We start from the raw sequence: 12,607 nt of genomic DNA, 5'->3' as shown, positions 1-12,607 counted from the left end.
ATCGAATCGGTGTAACATCCTCCGAAGAACGTCACGTTTGTTGTTATAAAGATAACAAGAACGCAACACGTGCTCTATCGTCTCCTCACAGTTGCATACGTCACAGATCGGTTTGTCGGGCATACCAATATGAAATGAGTAGGCTTTCGTAAAAGCCACCCCTAACCAGAGGCGGCACAGTAAAGTGCCGGCGTAATCACGGCGGGAGAAGTTCGATGGTATCTGCAGCTTGAATGTAGGGTCTTGCCGGTGGAGGCGGCAGTTGCGGAAAAGGGGGGTGTTCCACAAGGTTTCAGTCTTGGTTTGAGCGAGTAAACGAAGACCCCTCGCAGCGTCTGTCCTTGATAAGGCTACAGGATGTGTCCCGGTTACTTTATGGGCTGAAGAGATCCAATAGAGTCAACAGCCTATACGCCTTACGGCTGGGGCACCAAATTCTGAACACAAAGAACAAAGGGTCAACATGCGGTGTGTAACCAGAACTCCATGCAGTTTCACGGATGTCGGGGGAGAGTGGGGTATATTGCGGCAACGTGGGGATGGGGCCACCTAACAGTTTACACTATCTATGACATGCCCATATTGTAGGTTGCATAGATCTGGCAGGCATGATTTTTTTATAAACGCATACTAAAACAATAAATGTAGCTGCAATGATGTAACGGGCCTCCGTAGTGAAGTGTAGCATAGAAGGTCCATCGTGGTCTTTGTCAAAAGTGCTCCGATTACGTTACCTACATGTTGCTCGACGGAGTTTTCGTGCTATGGAAAAGTTCCAGTGCCCAGGCAAATGCAAAGAATTATCAAACTTGCCATTCTTAGGTATGGAGTTTAAAGAGCCCCAGGGGAACCGCATCATGCAGCCTCGCCAATCGACACACGTGGTGAAAGTGCGGCGTGGCCTCTAATTTTTGGCAACGGTCGTAATTCTAGAGATTGCGCACGCGTATGTAACAATGGCAGTGGCTACGCGAATTCCTGGAAGGCCCAGAGGTTCAAGCCCCTGGAACATATGTATTTAGTCTCCTATCATCCGTATAGATGTAGATGTAGAGCCCAGATGGTAGTGGCCCGGTTGGCTCAGCATGCCTTCCATGTCCCTGCGCCCAACATTTGAGGTGGTCAAAGAAATCAACCTAGGGCCAAGATTTCGTAGCGGCGCCCTTTCCGATGCTATTCATCTCCGCTTTTCGTGAGTGATCAGAATGATGCTCTGCCCGCGTTGGTTACAAGAATGGCATAGAACCGATCGAATGCATCGTTACGAAATTGCGGCCCTGCTTGCTTTGGGATCAATCCCTGAAAGAATGATTATGTACAAGTCGAACAAGTTCAAGCGGTTGCTGGGTCAAGTCATTGCTCGGTGACTAACCGCGCTTTATTAAAATAATTTGTTTGATTGCACGAGGGTAATATACGTCGGCGTACGCGTTCAATTCTATAGCCAATCGTTCTGCATATAAACCAATATTTTTTTTTTAAATCGTGCACTTGCAAAGTCACAAAGCAGTCTGAATCCGAAAGAACGAAGTTTACAGAAATCCATGTACTAACCACGCTAACTTCCGGTTAAGTTACCTTGCGATATGGTTAGTACGAGTCAGGTTTTTACTCAGGCAGTGCAAACTAGTACTTTGTGCAAGTCTAAACAGTTTAGTATGTTCTCGCCGGTAACTTATGATCCTTTTCCTTCTTTTTTGTCGCAGGACGTACCCAGCACGTAGAAGACGAGTTTACTCTGTGCATCTACTCGTTTCCAGTGTTCCCGTAATTAGCAAAATCTGTTGCCTCAAATAAACGAATACACATGTTTCTATAAAGTATTATCGCCGTTATTGGCGTGCGTTCCTACATCTTAGCGGGAGAAGCTCCCAGTAAAAGAAAGGCATTTGCTTCACTCAGCGGTGTATACACATTTCTGTATGCGATTCGTGTTTTGTTAGTTCTGTCTAGCGGTGGTGACAAGGGAGAGGAAAATCACAGGCATTCACCTTCAGGTGAGTTGAACTCTGCGGGTAGTTAACGTGGCCCCATTTCAGTTGAATGTACACGGCGTTGTTATATATACACAATTACTTTGCTAGACGTATGCTTGACGGGTGTTGGCAATGTGGACTGCTTCGGCGGCAATGACGAAAAAAGGAAAGGATTTACTAACTCGTAACGTCTGAAACCAGTAATTAACTTGTTCGTGTTCCTTGAAAAAAAATATTGAATTATGTAATAACGCTTACTCAATTCCCTTGTTTTGATTAAACAAAATGCACATTTATGACGGTAATAGGTGCATATTTAAACCCTCTTAAATTATGAGGACTCACTACATTAAGCGCGAAGCATCACCTGAGGTTATGCATCTTCGATTGGATGCTCCAGCGCTTCGAAATAAAAATACGTAGCTTTGACACATTTAACTCAACTTTATCGTATTTAGTGCATGGAGAGAATATGTAGCGTGATTATCGTGATGCGTCAACATTTTCGTGACATGGCTGACAAGGTAACCACAGATACACACATAAAAAATTAAATATGGAATAAGCAACTTTGAGCGACCTTTGCTCAGAAGCCTTTTCATCGTCATTTTGTTCAAGCACATTCATTAATGTTCACCGTAGGGAACACAAATGAAACCTCCACAAGGGTTCCCGTAAGGGTGTCCGGCGAAATGCTATGGTTTTCCAGGTGCTTTTGTGCTTCAATGAAAAAAACAACGTTTCCTTAAAGAAAGCAACCGGAACGCCAATGCATTTCGGCGGACACTTTAAAAATTATCTCGAAACTGGTGCAGTCTTGAGAATTCCTTCCAACTGAATGCACCTTGAGAACCCACCGGCTATATTTACTGGATTGAAATATTGGCCGTAATGCGAATATTTAAAAATTATTAACGTAGGTATGTTAATTATTTATTTAAGTATGTTCAATGTTTTTGCTGGAGAAATGGCGGTCTGATTGAGTTTTTTAGATAAAGGATTACAATTGCGCAATCTGCCACAGGCATATTCTTGAAATTTGGTGCGGCTTAAAAAAACACCCTGTATATTGTCATACTGTTATGCCGTTGCTAATTACTTTTATATATATATATAGATAGATATAATTCACGCGCCATGATTCAGTGAAGTAAATTTTTGAATTTCCTTCCATTAGCTTGAAATGCTCATGACGTGCTTATAGAGCACATCCCACGAATTCCGAAAGCGGTGATGTGGGCCAAGGTTGTCGCCTGTTTCTGTGCGCGATGGCCCTATTTCTCATCGGCGAACGGACCTCGCCTGCCAAATGTGCTGCCACCTATGGCAGCAGCCAAAAAAGGCAGTGTCAGGTAAGGCCGAGCCGTATAAGATGAAAGGACCAGCTGTGACACGACGGAAGTTGCCCTAGGGAGCTAGTCCTGGACGAGTGTTTCGAGTTCTGTTTGTGTTGGTGCGTTCAGAAATTCCTTCTCAGAAAGTGTCCTGAAGCTATTAAAGTCCTTAAGCTTCTTGTTTCTGTAGTGTTCGTGCTAAATACGTCTTCAAATATAAAAGAATTATCACCACCTATTTCTAACTACAAAAGGGTACGTTTTCTTAGGTAGGCTAACACTGCTCGATAAGAAATACGCCTTCTTGACCCCCAATCACGCATAAATTAAGCGACAGGTACTACGAAACTTCACATATGCTTTCATCTTAGTAGTGGACAAGTAATTATGTTTTATCATCATAACGATATCGTAATTAAGAAATTAAATTATGGCGTTTTACGTGCCAAAAGCAATCGGATTATGAGACACGTCGTAATGGGAGACTCCGGAATTATTTGGACCATCTGGGGTTGTTTAACGTGCACATAAATCTAAGTACACGGGCGTTTTCGCATTTCGCTCCCATCGAAATGCAGCCGTCGTGGCCGGGATTTGATCTGGCGACCTCGTGCTGAGCATTGAGCCACATGACAATAAGTGATTTCACTGCTATTCAATGATGGGGTAGGTTTGAGTGTATGACTGGGAACACCGCGACGTGCTTTGCATGAGTTCTTAATTCGTACGTTACTTCTTACGCAATTCGGCTACTAGCACGTTGAGAGTTCGTCGAGTATGACTTTGTGTCACGTTCGGTTATGCGTTTTCATTTTATTCTAGCATAGGTAGCACTGCTTTCGGACATTACATTATGGCGACCCCTCTTCCAAAAGCAAACAATAACGCCGGTTACATAACCCGTATTTGGCCTTTCATTTTCACAAACTACGAAAACACAAATGGTGCAATGCCCATCGCGTACGAACTATGCGTGAAATAGCACTTTACATGCATGGCTGGCTAAATTAACACACCCACTAGCCTTCAACTGAGATGCTCAGTGAGGCGCCAATAATTTGCGGTTGAGCAAAGTTATTTATACTTTCTTTCCAAAATTCTTTGTCGTTAAATATAAGCTAAGGCATTATGCATATGTGGTTTTACCTTAACCTAATAGGATCCAATCATTCTCTCCATATTTAGCTATCATACATTAGAACGGGAATCAACAAGTAGCCGACAAAGACAAGCATGTGTTATATGTTAAAAGCCCACTTCGAAAAGGGTGGAATTACAAGACAGATATTTTTATGCTGTAGGGTCCGTTAAATGCTAAAGCATGATTGTCAAATAACTCGACATATACGCAAGTATACTGTAGCGAGGCATCTGAGGCCATCATGGGTATTCAGCTTAACATTACTCGCTAAAAAACAAAAGCAAGGAACAAAAAGAATTCCCCCTGTTACTGGGGAGGATATTAGGGACCATTTATAGCAACGGTTATGAACGAAAGTAATATCTCCATAACGAACTTCTAATTCAAATTTACCCGGAGACCCACCATGGTTGCTCAGCGGATATGGGGTTGGGCTGCTGAGCACAAGGTCGCGGGATCGAATCCCGGCCACGGGGGCAACATATCGATGGGGGCGCAATGCGAAAAATGAGTTTAGACTATCTATAGAAAGTATATAGAATTGTTATAGACGACGTTGCCTTTCTATAGATTTGGACTTTTGTTGATACAAAGTCTATAGACGATAGTCGATATATATATAGATAGATAGATAGATAGATAGATAGATAGATAGATAGATAGATAGATAGATAGATAGATAGATAGATAGATAGATAGATAGATAGATAGATAGATAGATAGATAGATAGATAGATAGATAGATAGATAGATAGATAGATTGATAGATATGTTGTGTGTAACCGCGGGCTTCTTCACGCTCGAACAAACACTTCTATGGAGCACGTGTTGAGCGACAGAAAGCTGTATCGGCAGTTTCTAGTGTTGCTCTACAATTTTATCATTGAGAATATTCATCTAATTAAGATATTTTAGAAATAAGTTAATACTAATTATCTAATCAGGGGAATGCAAAAAATAATCTGAGTATCTCCAAGCGATGCAAACAACGTTACGCTGGTTCTCTCCAGCTATGTAGCATTTGCATGTGTTAAAGTCTGGCACAAATTAAGTGAGACACCCCGTATACTTCTTTGCCATCCGAATTATTTTCCACGGTTTCCTACATCACCGCCGGTGAAAGCCATAGAGGGGGACGTCACCAAAGGTCTTGTTAACTTGTGCGAACAGCCCGTATACCGATTGTGGTAAGGCGTGATATGAAGTAGAAAACAGCCGATACTGTAAAATTCTTATTGCTTCAGGTTTACATGCCGTCTATAGATTCGAAATAGACAAACATCGTTAATCTGGGCTGTACGCTGTAACCAAGCGCAGGTAGCGGTCGATAATGCGGAGCTGCGTTTGAAATGAACAACTGTAGCTGTATTCTGCTGAGATTGCTGTAGAACCTATTTGTAGACTTTAGTATAGACATAGTGTATACCTCCGCGTTTGTTGACCACATATTACGATCTATATAGTCGCTATCGGCAAACCCAAGACAGCCTTCACAGTTGTGATAGCATGACTTTTGCGGCAGTAGAATGAGGAAAGCGAAACGCCGATCCAATTGTGATAATAGATGGCATGAACGCCAACTTTAGCTACAAGAGGATTTCAAACAGGCATTAAGCTAACAGCACAGAGACTTGTAATTTTTGTAGCTGACAACGCGGACTTTGTGAGTGTGCGATGAAGCAATGTCGCGCGTGTGGTGTGCGCGTTGTGTATCGTCCGATTCTCAGATACTTTTCACATTCTCTTCATATCTCGGCTGCATCACTAAGATCGGGCGGTCTTTCGTTGACTGATATCCTGCACTATAAACTCATCAAAGTTTCTCATTCACTTAAAATATGTGCCAAATTCTCTGAGCCCACCCAGTATGTCGCAGGCGGTATGCTTGCGCGGCCACGCATATGAGTACCTCACTGCCGTACTGATTGCTTTGACCTATCATCGGAGCGGAAATGTAGCACTAATATACGTGCAGGCATCACATTTGGCGGTACGCTGGAAGATGTGCTACAAATGCGCTGTATTACTCATAGTCGCGGGAGATAGTGCAAGCGCCTGAAGGGCCCTGTAACGGCTATTACAGACATCATATGCATCCATGCAGGCGTTCCAGATTCATACGATAAACCACAGCGTTTATAATACAACCTGTTAGCGCATTTCCTTCGTCCATGAAAAAAAGATAAAAAATGGAAAAGAAAAGCAACCCGTTCCGGCGCGCATGGCGCGCAGAGAAAAAGAAAGAGACAAAAAAAAAGAAGACAAATACGCTCAGACTCCTCGGAGAGGGCATGCCCTCTCCGAGGAGTGTGTCTTCCTCTTTCATGACGTATCTTTTTTGGGAGACCCTGTTGATCATCCGGCCCAACTGCTCAGTCGCTTTGCTCAGCAGGCTTATGGTGTGGCTGTATTTTCTGCTGCCCTGTAGCCACATGCCCAGGATTCTGATCATGTTCTTTTCCGGGATGTTTTGACCGTCAAGCGTTACGTCCAGTGTTGCTTGGGTGGGGTGTCTATTTACCTCAGTACTTCGGATTTTTCTGTGGAGCATACCAGTCCCCTCTTTCTGGTGTACTTTTGGACACAGCGCGCAGCCTCTTGTAGCTTTTCTTGTTTTTCTCCCAGTAAACCTTGCATGACCCAAACCGTCACGTCGTCCACGTACATCGCGTGTTGGATGCCCTGGATCTCGCCGAGTCGTTTTGCCAGGCCGATCATCGCCACATTAAATAGCACGGACGATATCACGGAGCCTTGGGGTGTGCCTTTACGCGGCGTGGAGAACATGTCGCTTCTCAACTCCCTCGGCCCTACCGTTGCCGTTCTGTCGGTTAGGAAGTCCTCGACGTAGTCGTGTCGCCGCAAAAGAATACAGCCAAAAACACATTTTACTTCGACACATAGTTGCATCGCTTCACTTTATTGTAATGTAGGTTGAAATGATTGAGCCACATATGCAAAAGGTATTGAATTTTTCATTGGCTACCAGTGTCGTGGCGACGCTTTATTGTCAGTACCGAAACTAACCCCACTGTCCACCCAATTGTCCGACGTCGACCACGAAAGCGGGCGAATGGATTAAAAAAAAAAGCTACTGGTCTCTATAGGAGGTACAGAAGATCCGCTGTTTTTTATTGCGATAGCCATTTAATGGACACCCAAGGCGCATTTCTGCTGTCGCCGTCAACGTGAGGTGCCATGTAAAGTCAAAGTGCGATAAAATCTTCGCGGCGCGCCATATGCAGTATGTGCGAGTGAAAGCGTGCGAGGGTGAGCCGGCAAAGGCAGTTCAAGTGGGGAAGAAGCGTGCAGTCTTCCATCGCGCGCTAGGCGCTAGGGGAAGGGGAGGGAGAGGGCGTTCTACTCCAGGTGTCCCGGGCAGCCCGGAGTAGAATGCCCCTCCCTCCCCTCCCCCTGGAGCCTTACGCGCGACGGAAGACGGCACGCAATCTAGGAAAGCGGGGAAGAAGCGAGCCGTGTTGCGTCGCGCGCAAAGCTCGAGGGGGAGGGGAGGGGGCGTTCTACTACGGGAGGCCCGGGCGGCAGCACACGTCCGCCTGGGCCGTTGTATCTTAAAGGTGAACTGCGACGGGGACAGAGTCCGCCCGTGAGCTGTGTTTTCGCTGCTGTGTTAGCGTTGATGGGAAAGGCAGCACGAAGGTCGATTCTCTCGCTGCTGCAGCCGCGTTTCCTCAATCCAGCGTTTCGACAGAGACTTTGCGCGGTCCTCGAGCGAAATGTTTTCACGTTTGCGTGTGCGCGCGTAACACCATGCTTGTTCATTTAGTTAGTATGCCAATGTTTACAAGTTTCTACGGCCGAAAAAGTACTGTGCTTACATGCTACAGATGCCCACTAATTTGCTATCGCAATCTACGCTTTGCCTTTCGGGCAAAACGCGCCCCTTTCAGCGGAGCAGCTTGTGCAACAGTTTCTTATCGGGGAACACACGCGGGGAGAAGGAACGTACCTCGCATTGTTCACAGGGGCCATTATGCAGATCTCACGCTTGTTTAGCGCTTTTCTATTGAAATGAATACTGAGCTGTGTGTTGTATGCCTAATTCCAAAGGAAATATGGACTTTCTTTTTTGTTGACGGATACGAAAAATTCCTACCAACTAGAGGCTAACAGCGTCGCTACAAAGAAAAGAAACGATTGATATCATTGAGAGTTCTGTGCTAATACTCTGATAAATATGATGAGCTTGTAACGCGGTTGTACAAGAAAGCCCAGCCATTACCTATTCTTCAGAAAATAGTGACCGAAATCGAAGCGGAAAAACCAAGGGAAGGAATACCGCGGTTGAAGAAAAAGCTGAATCAAGCCTAGCAATATACTAACCGACCGAACCTAGAGGTCCACGGCATTCAAGTAACAACAAATGAGAATTTGTTGGACGCAGTAAAAGCTCTGTGGCTGAGTCACTGGGGCTGCAGGAACTTACTTACTCTGACATTGACAGCATTAGCAGGTTGCCCTCACGCCCCAATCGCGTACCACAAAACATGATTAATTTTGCCACTCTTAAGAAGAAAGAGCAAAGAGCAAAGAAAGGCAAAGGCGGAGTTATCGAGCAAAATACACTAGGGGGTAATATTTTTTTGAAAACTTGACACCGCTACATAGGAAGCTTCCCAAATAAAACAGGATGCAGTAGCCAGCATCGTTGCCCTAAGCGGAGAAAGTGAACACTTTTGATGTAATCGCGTTTAAGTTTTGTAATTTCAGGCTGAGCACCGTGTATAAGTTTTTCTAAACATTCTCAATTGAATGTACGTCTGCAATGGCCGCTTTGTGAGCTTATAGCAGATGTAAGAATGAAGTGCTTCGTTGATGCCTTTTGGATGTATATACGGATCCGAGGCATTTGAAGTCAATAGAAATTTGGATGAAGGTGTTCCTAGCGCTATAACCCTCTCGAGTTCTACCAGCATGTGAGCCTTACAAGTTAGTCGGCGAGCACGGTGCCGTCAACAGGTATTTCTATAAAAAGGGTAACGAAGAGGCGGTCATTGTGCTTCAAAGCACAATGATCAAGTGCGTACATGAGCTTCCGAGAAACATGAGATGTTCGAGGAAAGTTGCGGGCTGTCAAAGACAACAATACTTACTATCAGGGAAAGTAGTACAACGGTGATCCTGTACGCCGTACTTTCTGTGCATGTACGAGAAAATCGATTGAAAAAGCGCCAAGGACACGCTAATGTGGAGCATTGTTCCATTGCAACCTATGATATTGCGATAGAAGTCCACATAGCCCCACGGTATAGCTACAAATGCATATTTCGTCGTTGCATAAACGAAACATTTATTAATGCACATTTTGTCCTTGCATAAAACAAAAAATTTCATTTCGCCTGAACATGACGCTTAACAAACCATGCTGCATGTAAAAGTGTGGAGACATACATTTGTTTTTTGACCGCACTACTTGTTCGGCACACATGGATTGCCTCTCGATGGAGGAGGTATGCTTCTGAGTCAGTGTGTGCACATGCTTAGAGCAGCACGTCGAAGCAATAACAACGGGTGAAAATGGATATTCGCGGTAACCATCAGGTCCAGCTGGCTCAGTGCGATTTCTTTTTACCGTACACTCTAGCATTTATCGTGGGCGAGGAAGCTAGTAAGCTAGTACACACATACATACAAAAAGTTTCACTCCGGTCTGCCTCACTGGCAACATAGCATCACAAGAAAATCCGAATATGGTATTCATATGCGACCAGCGCGGGCGCCGTTCTTCGAGCAGTGGTTGCTTCTGGCATTGCAACGCGGCACGTTTAAAACACCACAGCGTACGTTGTACGCTGTCAGCATGCTCACGTGACTATAAAAGGCGCATGTCACGCATTGAAACACACACGCGTGGACACGCAACGCGAAGACAATTACAGAAACCTGGGCCAACATCGTGAATCGTCTGTCAGCCTCGGCGTCGTACGTAACTGTTTTCCCGCGATTTCAAGCACCGCCATTGCACTCAACTCATCGTTGTCGCGGAAGTGATAACAGCGAAGACACACGAAGCTGAGAGACAGTGAGCGTCGGGCAAGCCTGAAACACCTTTTGGAAGGCAGTAGGCAAAGAAATAACCATCCAAAGAAACTAAGCGCGTGAAGCAGTTCACATACGTGAAAGAACTCTCAGCCGTGAGCAGTGACGCTAGACGCCGCCACCGCGAAGAGCCTCTGGGCAAACGGCCACGTGACCAACCGAGTTCAGAGGGCCTTAGCTAATATGCTAACCTGGCAGGCGGCGTGCCATCTCTAAGGTCATGCGGGTGAGGGGCGCTTCTTAAAACCGCCTGTACAACGTTTCCACAGAGGAAAACAAAATATTTTAATACGTAGCAAGATCACGTCACGTGGCTTTTAAGCTACGGCAGGTAGCGACCATAGTAAAATTTTGAAATTTTGCTATACTGCCACATATATGGGAGTGAATATTCTGGTATGGACAGTTTTGGGGCACAAAACCAACGACACAGGCAAATTTTTTTTTGCAGTGCAGATCGTGTGGGGAGCGTGATAAGTTTCCGTGTCTTGCTGATGGCCGGAAAGGCACGTGATCGCTTTGCTAAAACGCAATGCGCAAGAGAAAGGGTAATACAATGTTTAATTACCAGCTTTACGAGACCTTTGTTTCGCACAGAGTCTATAATGTGCGTTTATCTGCAAAATTTGTTCGATTTTCACGCTGTGAAAACGGGCCAGAGCGTTCTTTCTCGACAAGTGAAGAAATCATCGAAGGAAAAGTAAATAAGAAGGGAAGACAGATGATTTTGGAAGCTATACACCTTGCGCCATTAATGAAACTCGAGACGGTATAGTCCAATATTACTGATAATTAGTGCCATACTAGTATCATGGGTTCTAATGCACAAAGACGAGAAGTGACATCATTATGTCTACGAACGATCAGTAAATTTGGCGCTCGAAGTACGCAAAGAGATCGAGCTATTCGCAGCCACAAAAGTTATGGCAGCGTCTACTACCATGGGTTAGCGTCAATTGATGAGGCTGCCGCACTGTTGCACTTGCAGAGGGCTCTCAACGAACCCATGAAGCTCAAGAAGCTAAGCTCATTCATCCAAACTAAAAAATTGCCCCATTGTGTGCTGTTGCCAAGGGAGTGCGGGCGCTGCTTCCAGAACCGTTCCAGAACAGCCAGCGTAGCTTACTCAGCCCCGAACGCTCCTTGGTCGGTTTTTCAAATCGCGCACAGGTCTATAATAAACGGAAGTAGACATGGCTTTGTTCAAGCTCCAGGGCCTTCCGCAGGAGTTTTTGGAATATATGGTCGACACCATGCACAAGGAGGGACACCACTATTTCTATCACGTAAGCAGTACAGATGCTTACTTTTTATTTTTTCCGTCTTTCATTTTCTTTTAACCTTCCCCCCGTGCAGGGTGGCAAACCGGAATCTCATTCAGTTAACATCACTTCCTTTCACATGGCGTTTACCTCTGTCTCTCTCTCTCTACTCTACTCTACAAACAGGCGTCAAGGCAAATTGAAGAGGCGAACGATAAAAGCGAAGCGCTGTAGGTTTAGGAATGTGGAAAATGAAAAGCAGGGTTCATTGCAGATGAGCCTAAGGTATGCGATCCTGTAGCACACACTGGGAATGGGAAGCGGACACGGAAAAGTTTATTTGATACTTGAACCCTCGATCGATTATAGCGCCAGAGTAAACAGCCAACAGACTGGAATGCTTTTAGGCGTTGCAATACCTATAGGGCCGAAGGAGCCGGTTAAGTAGGTCTGTTGCGCTAGCCGCAGTTTATGCGCGTTTACTTATATTACTGTGGTTTTGGAGGTGACGTTTCCTTTAAAGGTGTTTAAGCGAGTTATTTTCAATATCTCTACATAAAAAGCAGTAGCCGGCGCCAATAAAACGCGACACCAACTGCTAAGCATCATATAATAATATAAGCGGAAGCTCGGTGAAGCGATCGTTCATCTGCTCTTCAAGTCGATATTTCAGTGCAAAAACAATGAAGGTGCATTAAATGTGGTCGGTCTTCTAAGTGCTAAGTGGTAGGCAAGTTAGTTTGATGCGCCCAACGGCGCTTGCGTAGCACTTCGAGGTATCTGTGAAGCTCAGAAGCATGTGCTCGGCAATTGCATACGAAAAGCATGTTGCCG

General features: G+C 45.0%; 2 protein-coding genes and 1 long non-coding RNA gene across 4 annotated transcripts in view; 2 read left to right on the top strand and 1 right to left on the bottom strand.

The window, feature by feature from the left end:
* Positions 1-1,799, top strand: part of LOC139049875 (uncharacterized) — a 68,617-nt gene extending 66,818 nt beyond the window's left edge. For both annotated transcript variants that reach the window (XM_070525733.1, XM_070525732.1), the window contains exon 8: positions 1,707-1,799. In XM_070525733.1, coding sequence (XP_070381834.1) covers positions 1,707-1,724 — 18 coding nt within the window. In that variant the 3' untranslated portion in view covers positions 1,725-1,799. The remainder of the gene's footprint in view (positions 1-1,706) is intronic.
* Positions 1-12,607, bottom strand: part of LOC139049879 (uncharacterized) — a 225,462-nt gene that overhangs the window by 2,342 nt on the left and 210,513 nt on the right. The window lies entirely within an intron of this gene.
* Positions 11,593-12,607, top strand: part of LOC139049876 (uncharacterized) — a 60,561-nt gene continuing 59,546 nt past the window's right edge. The window contains exon 1 of the mRNA XM_070525734.1: positions 11,593-11,797. Coding sequence (XP_070381835.1) covers positions 11,705-11,797 — 93 coding nt within the window. The 5' untranslated portion in view covers positions 11,593-11,704. The remainder of the gene's footprint in view (positions 11,798-12,607) is intronic.

This window comes from Dermacentor albipictus, chromosome 9, assembly GCF_038994185.2.
Source record: "Dermacentor albipictus isolate Rhodes 1998 colony chromosome 9, USDA_Dalb.pri_finalv2, whole genome shotgun sequence".
Taxonomy (NCBI): Eukaryota; Metazoa; Arthropoda; class Arachnida; order Ixodida; family Ixodidae; genus Dermacentor; species Dermacentor albipictus.
The sequence above is the reverse complement of the archived record's forward strand: the minus strand, read 5'-3'. Positions and strand labels throughout refer to the sequence as shown.